The 15,048-nt window shown below is 39.7% G+C and overlaps 1 protein-coding gene across 1 annotated transcript in view; it reads left to right on the top strand.

Moving 5' to 3' along the window:
* Positions 1-58: 58 nt before the first annotated feature.
* NCBP1 (nuclear cap binding protein subunit 1) overlaps positions 59-15,048 on the top strand; it is a 29,933-nt gene continuing 14,943 nt past the window's right edge. Inside the window, exons 1-16 of the mRNA XM_050987404.1 lie at positions 59-236; positions 354-439; positions 1,137-1,237; positions 2,319-2,475; positions 3,512-3,619; positions 4,169-4,290; positions 4,775-4,844; positions 5,473-5,688; positions 6,260-6,357; positions 7,663-7,726; positions 9,927-10,037; positions 10,455-10,519; positions 11,245-11,307; positions 12,613-12,687; positions 13,721-13,824; positions 14,671-14,793. Of these exons, the coding sequence (XP_050843361.1) occupies positions 203-236; positions 354-439; positions 1,137-1,237; positions 2,319-2,475; positions 3,512-3,619; positions 4,169-4,290; positions 4,775-4,844; positions 5,473-5,688; positions 6,260-6,357; positions 7,663-7,726; positions 9,927-10,037; positions 10,455-10,519; positions 11,245-11,307; positions 12,613-12,687; positions 13,721-13,824; positions 14,671-14,793 (1,597 nt within the window). The 5' untranslated portion in view covers positions 59-202. The remainder of the gene's footprint in view (positions 237-353; positions 440-1,136; positions 1,238-2,318; positions 2,476-3,511; positions 3,620-4,168; positions 4,291-4,774; positions 4,845-5,472; positions 5,689-6,259; positions 6,358-7,662; positions 7,727-9,926; positions 10,038-10,454; positions 10,520-11,244; positions 11,308-12,612; positions 12,688-13,720; positions 13,825-14,670; positions 14,794-15,048) is intronic.

Here is a 15,048-nt window from a genome sequence, read left to right as displayed (position 1 = left end):
CACTCAGGTTCCTCAGGGAAGTGGGCGGGAGAGGCCGTGCCCGCCCCGGAAACAGTGCGGCCGCGGGCGGGGAAGCAGCGCTCTTAGTCGGCCCGCGCGAGGTGTCCCGGCCCAGTGCTTCCCGGAGCTCCGCAGCTCTCCTTAAAGCTCCTCACCACTCATCACCGCTTCTCCCGGTTGCTCTTCTCCGACGTTCCTTGCCATGTCTCGTCGGCGGCACAGCGACGACAGCGATGGTGAGCCCCGCGTCCCCCCCGAGGTGGCCCGGCAGGGAGGGTGGATTGGGCGGGATGGAGGAGCGGTAGAGTTTCTGCGGCGTCGGTAACGCTGTGCTCGGTGTGTTGTTGGAGCAGGGCAGCCCCACAAGAGGCGGAGAACGTCCGAGCCGTCGGAGATCGAGGAGAGGCTCGAGTCGCTCATCTGCAGGGTGGGAGAGAAGGTAGGCGGGCCGGCGGCTCCGGAGAGTTTGAGCCTTCCTTGTTTCCCTTCGCCCTCTTCCCTTGCCGTGCGTGGTGTGGGGGGGCAGTTCGCCTGTAGTAGCGACCCTCAAAAAAAAATACTAATTTTATGAAACGGGGGGAAAGCTGCCTTTTTTTTTTTTTTTGCTAAGCCACGTGCTGTGGCGGGTAAGTGCTTAAATCGTAGCACAGTGCTTCCCAATCGGCCATAAAAGGCTGGAGGATAGCTACCATTGTATCTAAAAATGGTGCTGATGGTTCTGGCCTGCGAAGGGTGAGAAAGAATTAACTGGTCCTCCTGCAGCGCATGTTTCCAGTCCCGGCAATGGGGCTGATGGAGGAATAGGAGGTGGCAGAACAAAAGGTGATGATGCTCTGAAAACCAAGGTGTTTTCCTTCGTCCTGTGTCGTTAATCTATGCTCGGCCGCATACCGGGGTGTTCCTGGGGTGATATTAGATCTTGCATCCCTGGGGAAAGTTCCTAGCCGGGGAGATTGGCGGTCGGGTGCAGCTCTTTGGCAAGCGAGAAGAGATTTTTGCTGCTGATGGATTGTTGCCCTGAAAAATTAGGCGACATGAAAGGATGCTCTTGTCCAGCTTCATTGTCTTACATGTGAGAGTTGGACTAGTTCGTTTTGCCTGGTTGATGAAACAGGGTTTTTTTGTTTTAATTTTAGAGTAATTCATCATTGGAGAGCAACCTGGAGGGCCTAGCAGGTGTTTTGGAAGCTGATCTGCCAAATTACAAAAGCAAGATACTAAGAATCCTGTGTACTGTGTACGTATTGAGGTCTGGGAATGTGGGATGTGCTTTCGTTGTGCTTAAGTTTAGTGTTTAAGGTAGTTTAAAAGCCATGAATAGCTTCAGTTCCTGATTGCTGTCATAGCCTAAAATTTGTCTTACTACAAACGACAGAAATAGAGGAACAAGCTCATAACTTACTGGGTGTAATTCAAGAAAAATACCTCTTTCCGTTGCTTTGACTTGAAATGTATATAAAGGCTCGAAGCAGGTCGATGAAACATTAGAACTGGTCTGCAGTAGCTGTGGGAACCCAGCAATGCCGGGCAAAATACTGTTTCACGTGACATGGTTAAGACCACCAAAGTAACTGCTAACAGCTACCTGTGCTATCTGCGACGTTTTCTCCCAGCTTTGTCTTCCCTGGCAGTTATGTGCTCATGCCTTTGTGAGCCCATTTGCTAGAGGAGAGGAACGTGAGGAGCAGAAACCAGGCTGTCGGGTAGCTGCCAGCTCTCCTTCCTTTCCCTCGAAAAGTGCAGGAGCAGGGGTGCCATGTAAGGGTCACTGGGTGGTGTTGAGGGAGGGGTTGTGCAGGATCTGTTGCTGTAGGTAAGACAAGTCCGAAGGAAAGTTGTGGTGCACACAATATAGCCTGTGCTAAGGTTTTGCAGATACTTAAAGTCTATTTTGTAGCAATGTTTTTATTAAAACTAGTGCCCTTCCTTCCCCGGCAGCAGAGAGACCCTGCTTATACTATACTTACTTACTTACAAAAGCGGTAGAGGTAAATTACTTCTTAGCAGCAAGAACCGCCCTTCCCTATGCTGTGTAATAACATTATTTATTAATTGTGAACTTAAAACAACTTTTTGCATTCTTGCAATAAATTCTGTCACTAATATTATTTGTCCAACCCTCCGGTATACTCAGCATTACATATAAATTTAAAGCAAATATTGTAGTTCAAAAAGTGATAGCAGCTGTCTTTCCTGATTTTCTGATTTCCTCATGAGGCAAGTTTGACTTCCAGCAGGCAGATTCTAAGATGCTATGCAGTGGTCAATTGGCACATGATGAACAAAGAACTAACTCAGTATTTCTTTTTCTGTGTCAGCGCACGTCTGCTACCAGAAAAGCTTACTGTTTACACGACATTGGTGGGCTTGCTGAATGCCAGGAACTACAATTTTGGCGGGGAATTTGTAGAAGCCATGATTCGTCAGCTTAAAGAATGTCTGAAAGTGAACATGTATAATGAAGCTGTGCATTTAGTAAGTGGAGTTTTATTTGTCTGTTTGCTTCGTGTCCTTTTTATTTCCTCCTTTCACCTTTTTGTTACAGAAGAGCTGGGCCTTGCAATGTTTGTTTCAGTGTCTCTTGCCATCAATGTGCAGTGAACTGTAAATATTCCAAGAGGAAATGTGTGTTATGTGAGAAGTATTTTCTTTTTCAGGGATGAGGAGTTGTATTGCATTTCCAAATTTACTTCCAACAGTATCTTTTTCAAATTGAAAAATTAAATGTGTGTTAAGCAGAGGTGCTTTTTGCTGCTTGTCCTTCAGTCAAATGTAAAAGATTTTAAAAAAAAGTTCATTTTCCTTGTATTCAGAGGTACATGAAAATCTTGTGGCTCCTGTGGAAAAAAAATTGGAAAGAAAATGAACACTGTAGTTCTTAAAAGCTATTTTTTTATAGCTGGTTGCATTCTTCTGATATGGGGTAAAGATCAAGCAGTCAGTTTTAAATGCTGGCTGTCTTTAAAAGCATTTGCTCCATCCTTGCTGCTTGTAGATTTTGTCTGCTGTAGGGTCTTAAAACCTCAGCAGTGTCTGATTTAGAAGCCCACTGCCAAGTTCCCCACCTTCTTCTGAATCCCACCAGTGAAAATTAAGATTCTAGTCAAGAGACTGATGTTAGGTCAACTGTAGGACAGTATTGCTAATAAGGTCTAATTTCTAGAACTTCTGTTGTTTTTGTTATCTGATACTGTATTGAATAGAGAGAATTACCACGGTTTTCTTCTGTAGTATCAGTTTGCATGTTGCTCACCATTCCTTAATTAGGAATATTATCCTTATGATGTATTGCAGTGGGAGGGATTAAGGGCATTATAATGAACAATATATTAGGCAGCACTTATGATGCTTGTTGTTAAAAGGTGAGTCTGTGCAGTATTTCAGGCTTTGTGGTACTGAATGAGTATTATGCTTTGATTAGTGGTTGGTTTTAATCATTTCAGTAATGTTTATTTGTACTTGTGCAGCCAGTTTAAAAAGTATTCATTTAGAATGTTCTTTTTCTCTTTAGGTACGTTTTCTGTCCGATCTCGTGAATTGCCACGTAATAGCTGCACCTTCAATGGTAGCTATGTTTGAGAACTTTGTGAGTGTAACACAGGAGGAGGACGTACCCCAAGTAAGCAAAAGATCTGTAGGCTCCCTGGGCCTGTTTCACAGTTTGTCTGTACTGTTTGTTCTGTCCTTATGCTTAGAAGAGGGAGCTTTTAGGGAGAGCAACCTAAATGGATTGACACATACAGTTTCCGGAGCATTAGTGAAAGGAGCCTGTGGCATTTGGGAAATACATGTACAGTAAGAAAGTATGGTGAAATGGCCAAATTGAATTTATTTTACCTTACTCTGGAAATTGCATATTTCTCTGGAAAGTGCCTAGCATATCACTCTGGAAAGTGCCTAGCTTTTCTGCTGTACTGAATATCTGGGAGAACTTTCAAAGTGATGCTGTTTATCCCATTTTTCAAGTCTGCCTAATGCAGTTCAAGTGAAAAATTTTGCTTTTTAAGCATTAATATTTTTTTCTGGTGCCTTGCCTGTCCAGTCTGCAACTGCTGGCCTTTACATTCCCCCAAAACAACTTGCTGATGTTTTAAATTAAAATGTGTGTGTGCAAAATCTGCTGGAGCTTACTGGTATACTCAGGTTTTGGTATGTTACTTTCCTGTAGGTGCGATGTGACTGGTATATGTTTGCATTTCTGTCATCTTTGCCTTGGGTTGGAAAGGAGTTATATGAGAAGAAGGATGCTGAAATGGATCGTCTCTTGTCTCAGGCAGAAAGCTATCTGAAGTACGTTGTAACTGGTTGGAAACACTCTTTTTGGTATCTATTCAAGTGTGAAGTAATAGTGTTGATTATTGCTCACTTTAATGTGTTCTAAAACTAGAATGGTGTGAACCATTTTGTGCAGGAACAAAGCCCTAAAATGCAGTAGGTGCAGAGGTTTTTGAATTTGGAAAGTTTACCGTCTTGTCTAGTTCTAGGGTATGCTGAGGTCGTGTTCTGCTCATGCTGAAGCAGCTGGAGTTGTAAGTGTGCTGTAAATACAAATTGTTGCATTAGTTCTGTGCAGTGTCATTGCATTCTGTCTAGGTGCTTCAAGTTAATGTTGTCGAGATACCATAATGGAGGTATTTTAAGAATCACAAACCTGGTTTTTATCTACTGTAGACTTCATTAGCTGAAGAGAATGAATAGTAGCACACTCACAAAAACAAAACTGCTGCCCTAAATTAGTCTGTTAAAGCTCAGATTTTCTCTCCTGTTTAAACAGACGTCGCCAGAAGATTCATGTACCCATGTTGCAAGTGTGGACTGCTGACAAACCACATCCACAAGAAGAGGTGATTAGACTTCACACTTCATTCTTTCAGAAAGCTGGGAAAATAATTTTGTACTAAGGTGTTCTTTTATCATGAAATTAGAAAGCATCTCTAGGAGTGAAGGCTTTCATTTGTCTGCTATTTGCCATTGGATCCAAAAAGTTCTGTGTGGGGAGTTCTTCTCCAAGTATTGGGCTGAAATTAGAGGTTAAGTAAGAAAGAGGAGATTCTGTTGTTTACTGCAAGCCCCTGAGGAAAAGTTATGAAGTAAATTGTAGTGTTTGATTTTGATCTGCACGTTACAGGGCTTCATGTTAAAAGGATTTTTTGTGTGAAACTTGAGCATGCTGGGATATTATGACTCTTTTAATACCACCAGAGTGGTGACTGTTCTCTGCTATGGATTCTCTGGGGCTCCTGAAGTGCCTGTTGCTATTTAAATATTGCCAGGAGTTAAATTTTACTGACACAAAGCTGTATGGACTCAGCAATAGTTCTGGCATTTAGAGTTCTTAAATTTTTTGTTGGTTTATTGAATCAGCAGTTTAACTAACTGTTGTATGGAAAGTATATATTTCAGGTAGTTCAGGAAACTGTCTTTTTTATTCAGAAATTCAGCAGATCTAATGTTTCTCACCTTTCCCTTCAGTATTTAGACTGCCTTTGGTCTCAGATTCAGAAACTGAAAAAAGACCGTTGGCAAGAGCGGCACATCCTGAGGCCCTACTTGGCTTTTGACAGTGTTCTCTGTGAGGCACTGCAACACAATCTGCCTCCCTTCACGCCCCCACCTCACACTGAAGATTCCGTATACCCAATGCCAAGGGTTATTTTTAGGATGTTTGACTACACGGATGACCCTGAGGTACGTGATTGCTGTGGGGAGTGGAGGGTGGATTTCACAAGTTCCTGGGGCAATATTGGTGAAAATGTGATGTCCTCTCTACCAGTGGAGATGGTGAATGGTTGGAAGGCCAGCCGCAAAACTGAGTCTGCTGCCTTTTACTTTCACTTACTGCCTCTGGTTTTTGCAGTGAAGAAGACCATGAGTGTGTTCTTTCCACTCTGCAGCTTTATTGTAGTCTGTCTTAGCTGTTTAGGTTTTGGGTTTTTTTTTTCCAGTGACTCCACAAAGCAAGGGAAGAAGCAGATGCTCTGTGAACTTACAATCATGTTCTCTAATTTTGTTCTTATCTCTTCTTGTAATGAGTCCCACTATTAATTTTGTTTTTAACATGGGTGACTCTGGGGTTTTTGTGGAAATGTGTCATACCTGCTTTTTAGTCCTGAAGGATACAGGGCAGCTGAGACCTCATGGTGTTTATATGGTATGTTGGACAACTTTTTTCTACCTGTAAATGTATCTAGGAAAACTTGCTGCCTGTGGTATCACTGCATTAAGCAGTGATCTTCATGGTCTTCATTTTTCTTACCAGGGTCCTGTCATGCCTGGCAGCCACTCAGTTGAAAGATTTGTGATAGAGGAGAACCTCCACTGCATCATCAAATCTCACTGGAAAGAGAGAAAGACTTGGTAGGAGGAGCTTAGTACTGGGGGGCTGTGGCACTTTTTAAATGCTGCTGTTGCTTTGGTGCCAGCATTTTTTAAATGCTGCTGTGGCTTTGGTGCCAGCGGGGATATGTTCTGCGCTGGTTAGGCAAGAGCTCAAGATCAAACATTTCCTGAAGCTGGTGTTGAAAGTTTATTTATTACATTTATCTGTGCTGAAACTGTTACCTGGAATACTGTGTATCCATAACATCCAGATAACAGAGAGTCTGTGTAATCCAGAGGGCAGTGGTTTCTTGGGAAGGGAATCCCTTGGTAATATGGCATGTGCTGCAAAAAGGATGCAGACATGCCTTATTCCTCATGGGACCTCTGTGGAAAATGTGGTTGTGTTGTGCTTCCTGGAATGCTAATTAGTTGGGGCAGTGACCATGGAGCTGGTTCATCTGCAGCTGACTGAGCGTTGGTGTTTATGGACACCTTGTGCTTCCTGTGGGAGTTACATGCCAGACATAATTGAGTTCACTCTGGGGAGTCACTGCAGGGCCAGATTACGTCAGTTTCAATTCAGCTGTGCCAAGAGGCACTTTGCTTTATTTCTGCCCAAACACTAACTGATGTGGATAATTGATAACCAAGATGGTTTGCCACAGCTGTCACACTTCGATATGAAAACTAGCAAGCCCTGAATAGTATGCATGAAATGGGCAAAAATAACGGTTTTTGTGATGGCATGGGATAAAGTTTTGTGGTTGCAGCTGTTTGATTGAGCAGAAATTAGAAATTTGGTGTTGTTGCTGTTACTGGGATAGTCTTCATTAATTGTCAGAGGATATTAAAAGACCAGGAGAGATACAAGATTTGCCAGGAATAGTGGTTTGCTTTGCATAAACGAATAGGTGATAATGACCTGATTAAAGATAAAGCATTTGAAACATGAGTTTCTTATATAAACCATTAGCTTAATTGTACTTTCAAGTCATTGCAAACATTTAATTGTTTGGGATAATTTGTCTTCCCCTTTTCATGTACACATGTACAATTACAGATCACTGTGACTTTCTGTGCTAAACCATTGCCGGTAGCAGGATAGCGTTCAGGCAACGGTACTGCTGCACATAGAGTACATTGTTACATATTGTAGTTTAGGCAGTGCTAGTGAGTTCTTGTGCTATTTATTTTTGTCAGTGCTCTAAGGGTCAAATAACAGATTTTTGCAGGATTATTGATTTGTCTGGTGCTCTTTTAATTTTCTGTAATTCTCTTGCTTGAGTTTTATATCACATTTGCTGTGTTATGTTTGAATTTAATGTGTCTGTGGTTTTACAGTGCTGCACAGCTGTTGAGCTATCCGGGAAATAACAAGATCCCTTTGAACTACCATATAGTAGAGGTATGGATTTTATAGATCACCTCTTTGGTGCTCCAATATTTCATGAGTAACACATCCCTGTTAGTTCCATTATAGGTTCCTCAAATTACAGTTTGATTTGGGAATCAATCAGATTTTTATTAAATTCAACCAGCAGCTTTTAAATGAGCAGGTTATGTACAGATGAGTGATAGTCTTGTGCTATTAACTTGGTGCATTCACTTTTAAACTAAAATACCAGAGGAAACATACACAAACTGAAATTCAAGGAACTCAGTTTAAACATAGGAAAAATCTATTTTTAATGCAAAGTGATTGAGCACTGGAAGAGTTGCAGAAGTTCAAAACCTAGCAGGACACAGCCCTAAGCAACCTGCTCTAAGTGACCATTGCAGTATGCAGGGAGCTTTTGACTTGATGATCTCCAGATAAACTCAGCCATTCTGCATGATTTTGTGTTTTGATCTTCTAAATTATTTTGTCCTACTAGCCCTGAAAAGAAATTACAGTGAAGTAGCAACATGTTTCCTCTGGGACATTCTCCTTACTAGAGAATTCTAGATAACTGTTAGGTGTACCATCAGTGCAGCCCAGTTTTCTACTGCCTTCATTGAAAAGTGCTTTCAAGTTGCAGAGCCATATTCACTAATTTTCATCAAAATTTCAGAGGGATTAACAAAGTACAGTAAAAGCAATTTGTTGTATAAAGGCTTTATGAAGAAGTAATCAGAAGTATGATTTTCAGAGCTAATTATGGCAAGAAATAATCCCATGTAGAATATTGATCTTAAAGTGGGATTGAGAATTACTTTTGCCACCAAAATGACAAATATTCTGATTGCTGTGAAATTGCATGAGTTTTGGTCACTTCTGTTCTTTTTTTACTCTTCAGAGTAAAGATTTTACACTTCAGAACAGTATTAAATTCATTACATTAAACTATGTTAAAATAGAAATAATTTTATGCCTTAACATTGTAGCATATGCCGTAATTTTACCTCCAGTATCTTGAAGTGCTGTAAAAAGTGATGAAAAAATTAAAAGAGTACAAATTCTATGACTAACTGTAAAAATTACCTTTTTTCTTGTGAAATTTCAATGAGTTTCAGAATGCAACTGGTTGTCCAGTTGTTATTTCCTATCTTGAAAAATGGGGACATTTTCTGCCCAACAGAGTTCTCCCTACCTTTTGGCCATATCTGTCTGAACAAAATGTCCAAATTATGCTGACACAGATAGGTTCCCCAGCATGTTACAGTCTCTTCATGCTTTTGAGTCCTTCCTTAGAAAAACAAATTCTAGCCCATGTGTTTTCATGTCATGTTTTTAAAATCTGTAAATGGATGTTGATTTCTTACACAAGTAAGACTTTTCTAAAAAAAAAAAAAAAAAGGCTCCTTTAAGCTTTATTCAGAAATTTATAGAGGAAACTGATCAACCATAATAAATCAAAGTTTCCCATCTCCTTTGATGTAATTTAAATTTAGTTGAGAGTTGAATACAAAATAAACAGAAACTCTAAGGTGGATGTTGTACAGTGATGGTTTTTTTTTTCTAGCACTCAGAGGCTGACATGCTGTTATTATAGGCAAACTTTAAAATAAAAACAGAAATGCTGACTGCAGGATTATTTTCATGTGTCTTAGAAGAGTTTTTCTGAGGGGTAGTGAGCATATGTATTTGTTGTATGAAATGCTGGTTGTAATTCTCAGTTTAAATTTTTGACTTTATTTATATACAGTTTTGTATAGGAGAAAGGAGGAAAATATAAAAATGTAATTTTAATGCATATATTCTTTTCATTCTAAATGCTTAGGCTTCATTATTTACTTCTCAACAAGATCAGATAATTTTTTCATTTTCAGATCATACGGTATCATTGCAGTGGGCCATGTTATAACTACCATTTCTACAGTTACTTACTACGTTTGTTAAACATAATAGATAATGCTGGTGTTGTGTTAGCATGAAATGATCAGAGCAGTTAGAATGGACTGTATTGGAACAGTGTTGTGTTGCACTGTACTAATGAACCAATAAGAGGCACAGTGTTGTGCCTCTTATTGGTTCTTTCTCTTTTTCCTGGAATGTGCATTTGAAAGAAAAATAAAGTTCTTTTGGGATAGGTATTTATTTAAGATTGATGGCCACTATTGAGAAGCTGAGAGTTGTGCAGGAGACATTGGACTGTGCTCTTATTCTGTGATTTCCTTTCCCATAGGTAATATTTGCAGAGTTGTTTCAGCTGCCATCTCCACCACATATTGAAGTCATGTACACAACGCTGCTGATTGAGCTGTGCAAACTTCAGCCTGGCTCCTTACCACAAGTTGTATCCTTTCTGTGCTCCTGAGGAACATTTATGAAATGCAGTCTTTATTTATTTGTTTGGTAGCTGATGGGACAGTAATAAATACTATTAAAATTTTACAGTATTAATATTTCACAGTATCTGCAGGAAATTTTTCCTGTAACACTTGCATTGCTTGTTGCATGATGTGAATTCTGTCCTTTTGTGGAAGAAGCCATCAGTCTTGTTGCCATAATGGAAGAACAGGTTGGGATTACAGGGTGAAACTCACAATATTCTTTGCTTTTTCTACTGTGGATTTACTTGATTTACCTGATTTTTGGGGTAGGCTCAGGGAGCTTCCAGTACAAAAAGTTGATGACATTCTACTGAAACAGGAAAGGAAAAACATCTGACTTACCTACTTCTTTTTTGTAAGCCTTAATAAGAAACTTTAAGCTTGCACAAGCCACAGAAATGCTCTACATGCGTTTGGACACAATGAATACAACATGTGTGGACAGGTAAATGTGTTTTGGAGATGATGGAAAACATTGCTTGATATCCAGTGTAGAAGAAAACAAAGACTTTGGAAAGAGTAGTCAGGCCTTGTCAGAACTACCTGATGTTATTTAAAATGTTTTGTGAGCTCTGGCTTTCAGTGATCTCCAGAGAAGGTGGAGGATTTACTGCTTACCTCTCCTCCCAGGAACGCCCACCTGCAGGTCACAAGTCCAGCTGTCTATGCAGGACAGTTAAGATCGGTGATAACTTTTCCGTGGTCAGAATTGTTCATGGTTGTGTAGCACTCTGCTACACACTATGCCTGCTCCCTAGTGGTCGGGACTGTGACTTGGAAGGGAAGTTGATGGTATATATGCCACCCAGAGGAGGAGAATGGTGGTGATTTTAGCTTTTCTGTGAAATCTATTGAATAGGAGAGTGTTTAATGACTCATTAAAAATGTGAAAGTTTTTTTTTCACACTAAGTTTACATTTTATTTGGTAGTTAAATACTTCGAGTCTTCATGTGAAATGCTTGACAGCCTATTTGTCCATAAAAGCTTTATCACTCTCCAGACTGAGTCTTTTGTATCTCAGCTTTTACAACCTATTTAATGCTGTAATAGCTTAAAGAGATTAGGCTTGTCTTGGAAAAGTAGAATGCATTTATAAGAAAAGCTCAGCGCAAGGTTTTCCTGCATATCTGACATTAACAGTTTTTGATTTTTTTTTTTTTTTAATTAAGATTTATTAACTGGTTTTCCCACCACTTGAGCAACTTTCAGTTCCGTTGGAGCTGGGAAGACTGGTAAGTTTCTGTCCTTCGGATTCAAACCTGATATTGCTAAAACCTTAACATTTCAAACACATCCAGAAAGTGTCACAGTATGGTGGCCCTGTTAATGGCTTTCCTCTAGTTTATCAGAGACCTTTTGTTATCTATCCACTAGCAGTCACTGGTAGATTATCTTGGTAATCTCTTTAATCAATGTATTGTCCCTGGCGAACTATGTGGTAAATCTCCACTATGTGTATGCATTCCTTAAAGAAGGGAAGCAGAAATGTGATCCCTTTAATTTGTCCCTTAATTTTTCTGTCAGTTGCTAGCTAACTTTCCAAAATGCCTCCACATACCTTTTCTTTACTTCAGTGGTTTGTGCTGACTCTTTAAATCCTGAATTCGTTCTGTTGTCTTGCTCTCTGCCCTACCCTAAATCTTTCACTAAAACTTTTATCTTTCATACCTTGTGGTCTTTTTCCTACCTGCCAAATCCTAGTGCCTGAAGTTCCATCAGAGCTTGCCCTGCCATCTATCCTACTGTGTCACATTTTGAACCTGCTCCTTGGAGCCCATTAATGTCTGAGCACAAGCTCCCTGAGATTTCTGTTCCAGGCACCCATGTAACAAGGGAGATTCCCTTGAGGCTAAGTCCTACAGCCTGTAGTCCTAGCCTGTGACTGTACCTGCTTTCTGTAGGTGATCTGCCTGAGAGTCCTTGTGGAGAGGGGTTCAGCCTTCTGACAGGATTGTGTGACTTTACTGAAGTTTCATGCACTGTCCTCTAGTGGAGTTGAGTGCTTGGTGGTTATCCTGGCATACATCCATGTGAACTGACCAGGCATCAGTCTTCAAAGACTTAATTTTAATTTGCCTGGATGTTCCTTGATGGCAGTGCTTCTGTGAACCTCTCTCAGAAGAGACCTTTTTCACAAATCTTGCAAGTAACTGTATTTCAGGGGTTTTTTTACCTGCAATGCATCTGAAATCAGCCAGAAGAGCTGAGGGAGAAACAGACTTTAAAATCACTCAAGGTTCGTTTCTTAAGGAAAGGGAAAGCCAGCTAACCATATCCACAAATTATTTTTAATGCGCTGGGGGAAGGGAGGTTACTTGAAAATTTATCACACAGAGATGAGATTCCAGCAATGCTAATTGCCAACAAGGAAGTAGTGATTAACTTACCTCGATGGCTTTAAAGAGCCTACACTCCAATGGTCCAGCACACCCATTGTCTTCAGACTGTGATTGTTTTCTTCTATCAGACGAAGCCAAAAAGAGACTAAAAAGAATAAATGCTTTTGCTAAAAGCCATTGTTTTCTGTCCTTTGATAGGTCAGATTGTCTTACTCAGGACCTTGAAAAACCCAAGCCCAAATTTGTGAGAGAGGTTTTAGAAAAATGCATGCGGTAAGTATGATCTTTCCATAGTTGCATTCAAGGCAAAGTTTCATCTGAATACTGCCACATTCCTTTTAACGTGATTCTTGTCCTGCGCACATCTATTCTTACAATTAATTTTCAGTTAAAAGATGAGTCTGTTGTTTGTATGATTTTTAATCTGGTTTACCTGCTGTAGGACACTGCTTTAAAGAGAGGGAAAAACAGGTGACGCAGACAGTAGTGAGCTATCTGTGCACACTGTAGTTACATAAAGACATGCATAGGCATGGGAAGAAAGAGAACTTAGGTTATATTCTTGGAAATTATTCAGCACTCACAGAAATAGAGGGAACTGACCATTAATTGTACTAAAAACTGAGAAACTAGTCTTAATTTTTCTAGGCGCCGCTGATGTTCATTTATTTTAAAGTAAAGAACAACTGTTAAACAAAATCTCCAAATGCAACAAGACTGAGCTTAAAATTGTTGCGATTAGAGTTGTGTAGAAGAGAGAAATAGTTTAAAAAGCCTATGTTATTCAGCATTTTACGTGAAAACGATCGAGGTTTGGATGCATTCTATATCCAAAGTGTGAAAGCACTGTGCTGCACAACAAATGCATTTTTTTCTGTGGCAGTCTTCCATTTCACTGAAAACTGTGATAGCAAATTAAGTCTTTGCGAGAGTGAAATGAACCTGGAAAGTAAAATGAAGATGTCTGGTTTAATATTTTTCCTGCTTTGAATACTGACATCTTAGTAGTTTTCTGCAACACCTCTCAGGTTTTTGCATAAAATTTCTTACCAGGCAGCCTTTTCACAAGGCAAGTTAATTGTATGAAGATGAAACTCTAGCATCACAGAGTTAAAATTAAAAGCATGTACTAATAAGTTTTGTTTACTCAGCTCTTACTACCCAGCAGAAACTACCATTCTGTTTTATAGGCATCCTGAATCTTGTTCTGTGGACATTAAATACAGAAAAAAACATTATGAAGGACTCATTAGCTGTGGTGTTTTTCCCTTTTTAATTCTACTGCTGTGGAACTTGTTCTTTACAGACTCTCCTACCATCAGCGAATAATAGACATTGTTCCTGCAAGTTTTTCTGTCCTCAGTCCTGCTAATCCAGTGTGCATTTACAAATACGGAGATGAGAGCAATAGTAAGTATTAAAATTACTAGTGGTCAAGTTGAAGAAGTAGTAAGGGAGCACACTAGATTGACTGTAATATGAGTTGTCTTGATAAAAAAAGAATACAGATCAAATATACATGATTTTCATATGGGTAAATATGCTTCACATGAGTAATTAATACATATTAAAGCCTGGATCTCTCTAATAAGATCCTTTCTGCCACTTTTGAAGCAAAGAAACTCCAGATACATCAATATACTATTGCTGATATGGCTATGGTGTTGTGCAGTATTATTTGCCAGAAGTCTAAAATTGGACAATTCATCTGTTTCACCTGTTTGAGCACATTACTGTGGAAATCAGCATCTGAAGTGATAATGAGAAATTATTTTTTGGTCTTCATGAAGTGCTAGAATATTTTACCGGTAAATGTGATTTAATGAGCATACAGAAGGAGCAGGCGCCATAATGGCTGAAGTAGAGAGGGACCTTATTATTCCTTTTATTGCTCAGTGTAAATACAGCCCTAAGCATAAAAGTGTCATCATCAAAGATACAGTGAGGAAAAACAAGGGAGTATTGTATTTTTAGATACCTGGTGGAAACTGAAGTAGAGCTTTAGTGAGGAACGTGATTGATTGCCTGAGCTCAGGTCTAAAAGTTCTACTCCAAATTTTGAATTTACATGAAGACCCGAAAATGTGTTGATCAAATTTATGGCATATTGAGGTTGACAGTGGCAACCTCAATATGCCATAAATTTGATCAACACAAATTTAGCTGGGAAGGATTCTTGTTTCTCTGCAAGGCAGACTGATGTTAAAAGTGCTTACTTGCCATTCCATATTTTTGACCTTTTTTGTTTTTGTTCAGGGTCTCTTCCTGGATATACTGTGGCACTCTGTTTAACAATTGCAATTAAAAATAAGGCCAGCAATGATGAAATCTTCAGCATTTTAAAAGATGTACCTAATCCAAACCAGGATGATGATGATGGTAAGATACAAGCTGTCATTTATTCTGTGTGTAGACTGGTCTGCCATGCTTTGGAGCTGAATGTGTTGGTTCACAGACCTGTATGCTTTTTCTTCTAGTAGTTGGTTTCAATTGAACAGTAAATACATGACTGCTAGTTTTTTTTGTAAACATCTTACATGCAGAGGCCTACTAGTTTTTCCTAATAGAGATAACCTGGTGCTTGAGGGGTGTTTTCTTGCAATTATTGACGGAATAAAAGAATTTAACATCCCC

Source organism: Serinus canaria, chromosome Z (assembly GCF_022539315.1).
Source record: "Serinus canaria isolate serCan28SL12 chromosome Z, serCan2020, whole genome shotgun sequence".
Classification (NCBI taxonomy): Eukaryota; Metazoa; Chordata; class Aves; order Passeriformes; family Fringillidae; genus Serinus; species Serinus canaria.
Note: the sequence above shows the minus strand (reverse complement) of the source record. Positions and strands in the feature narration are given on the sequence as shown.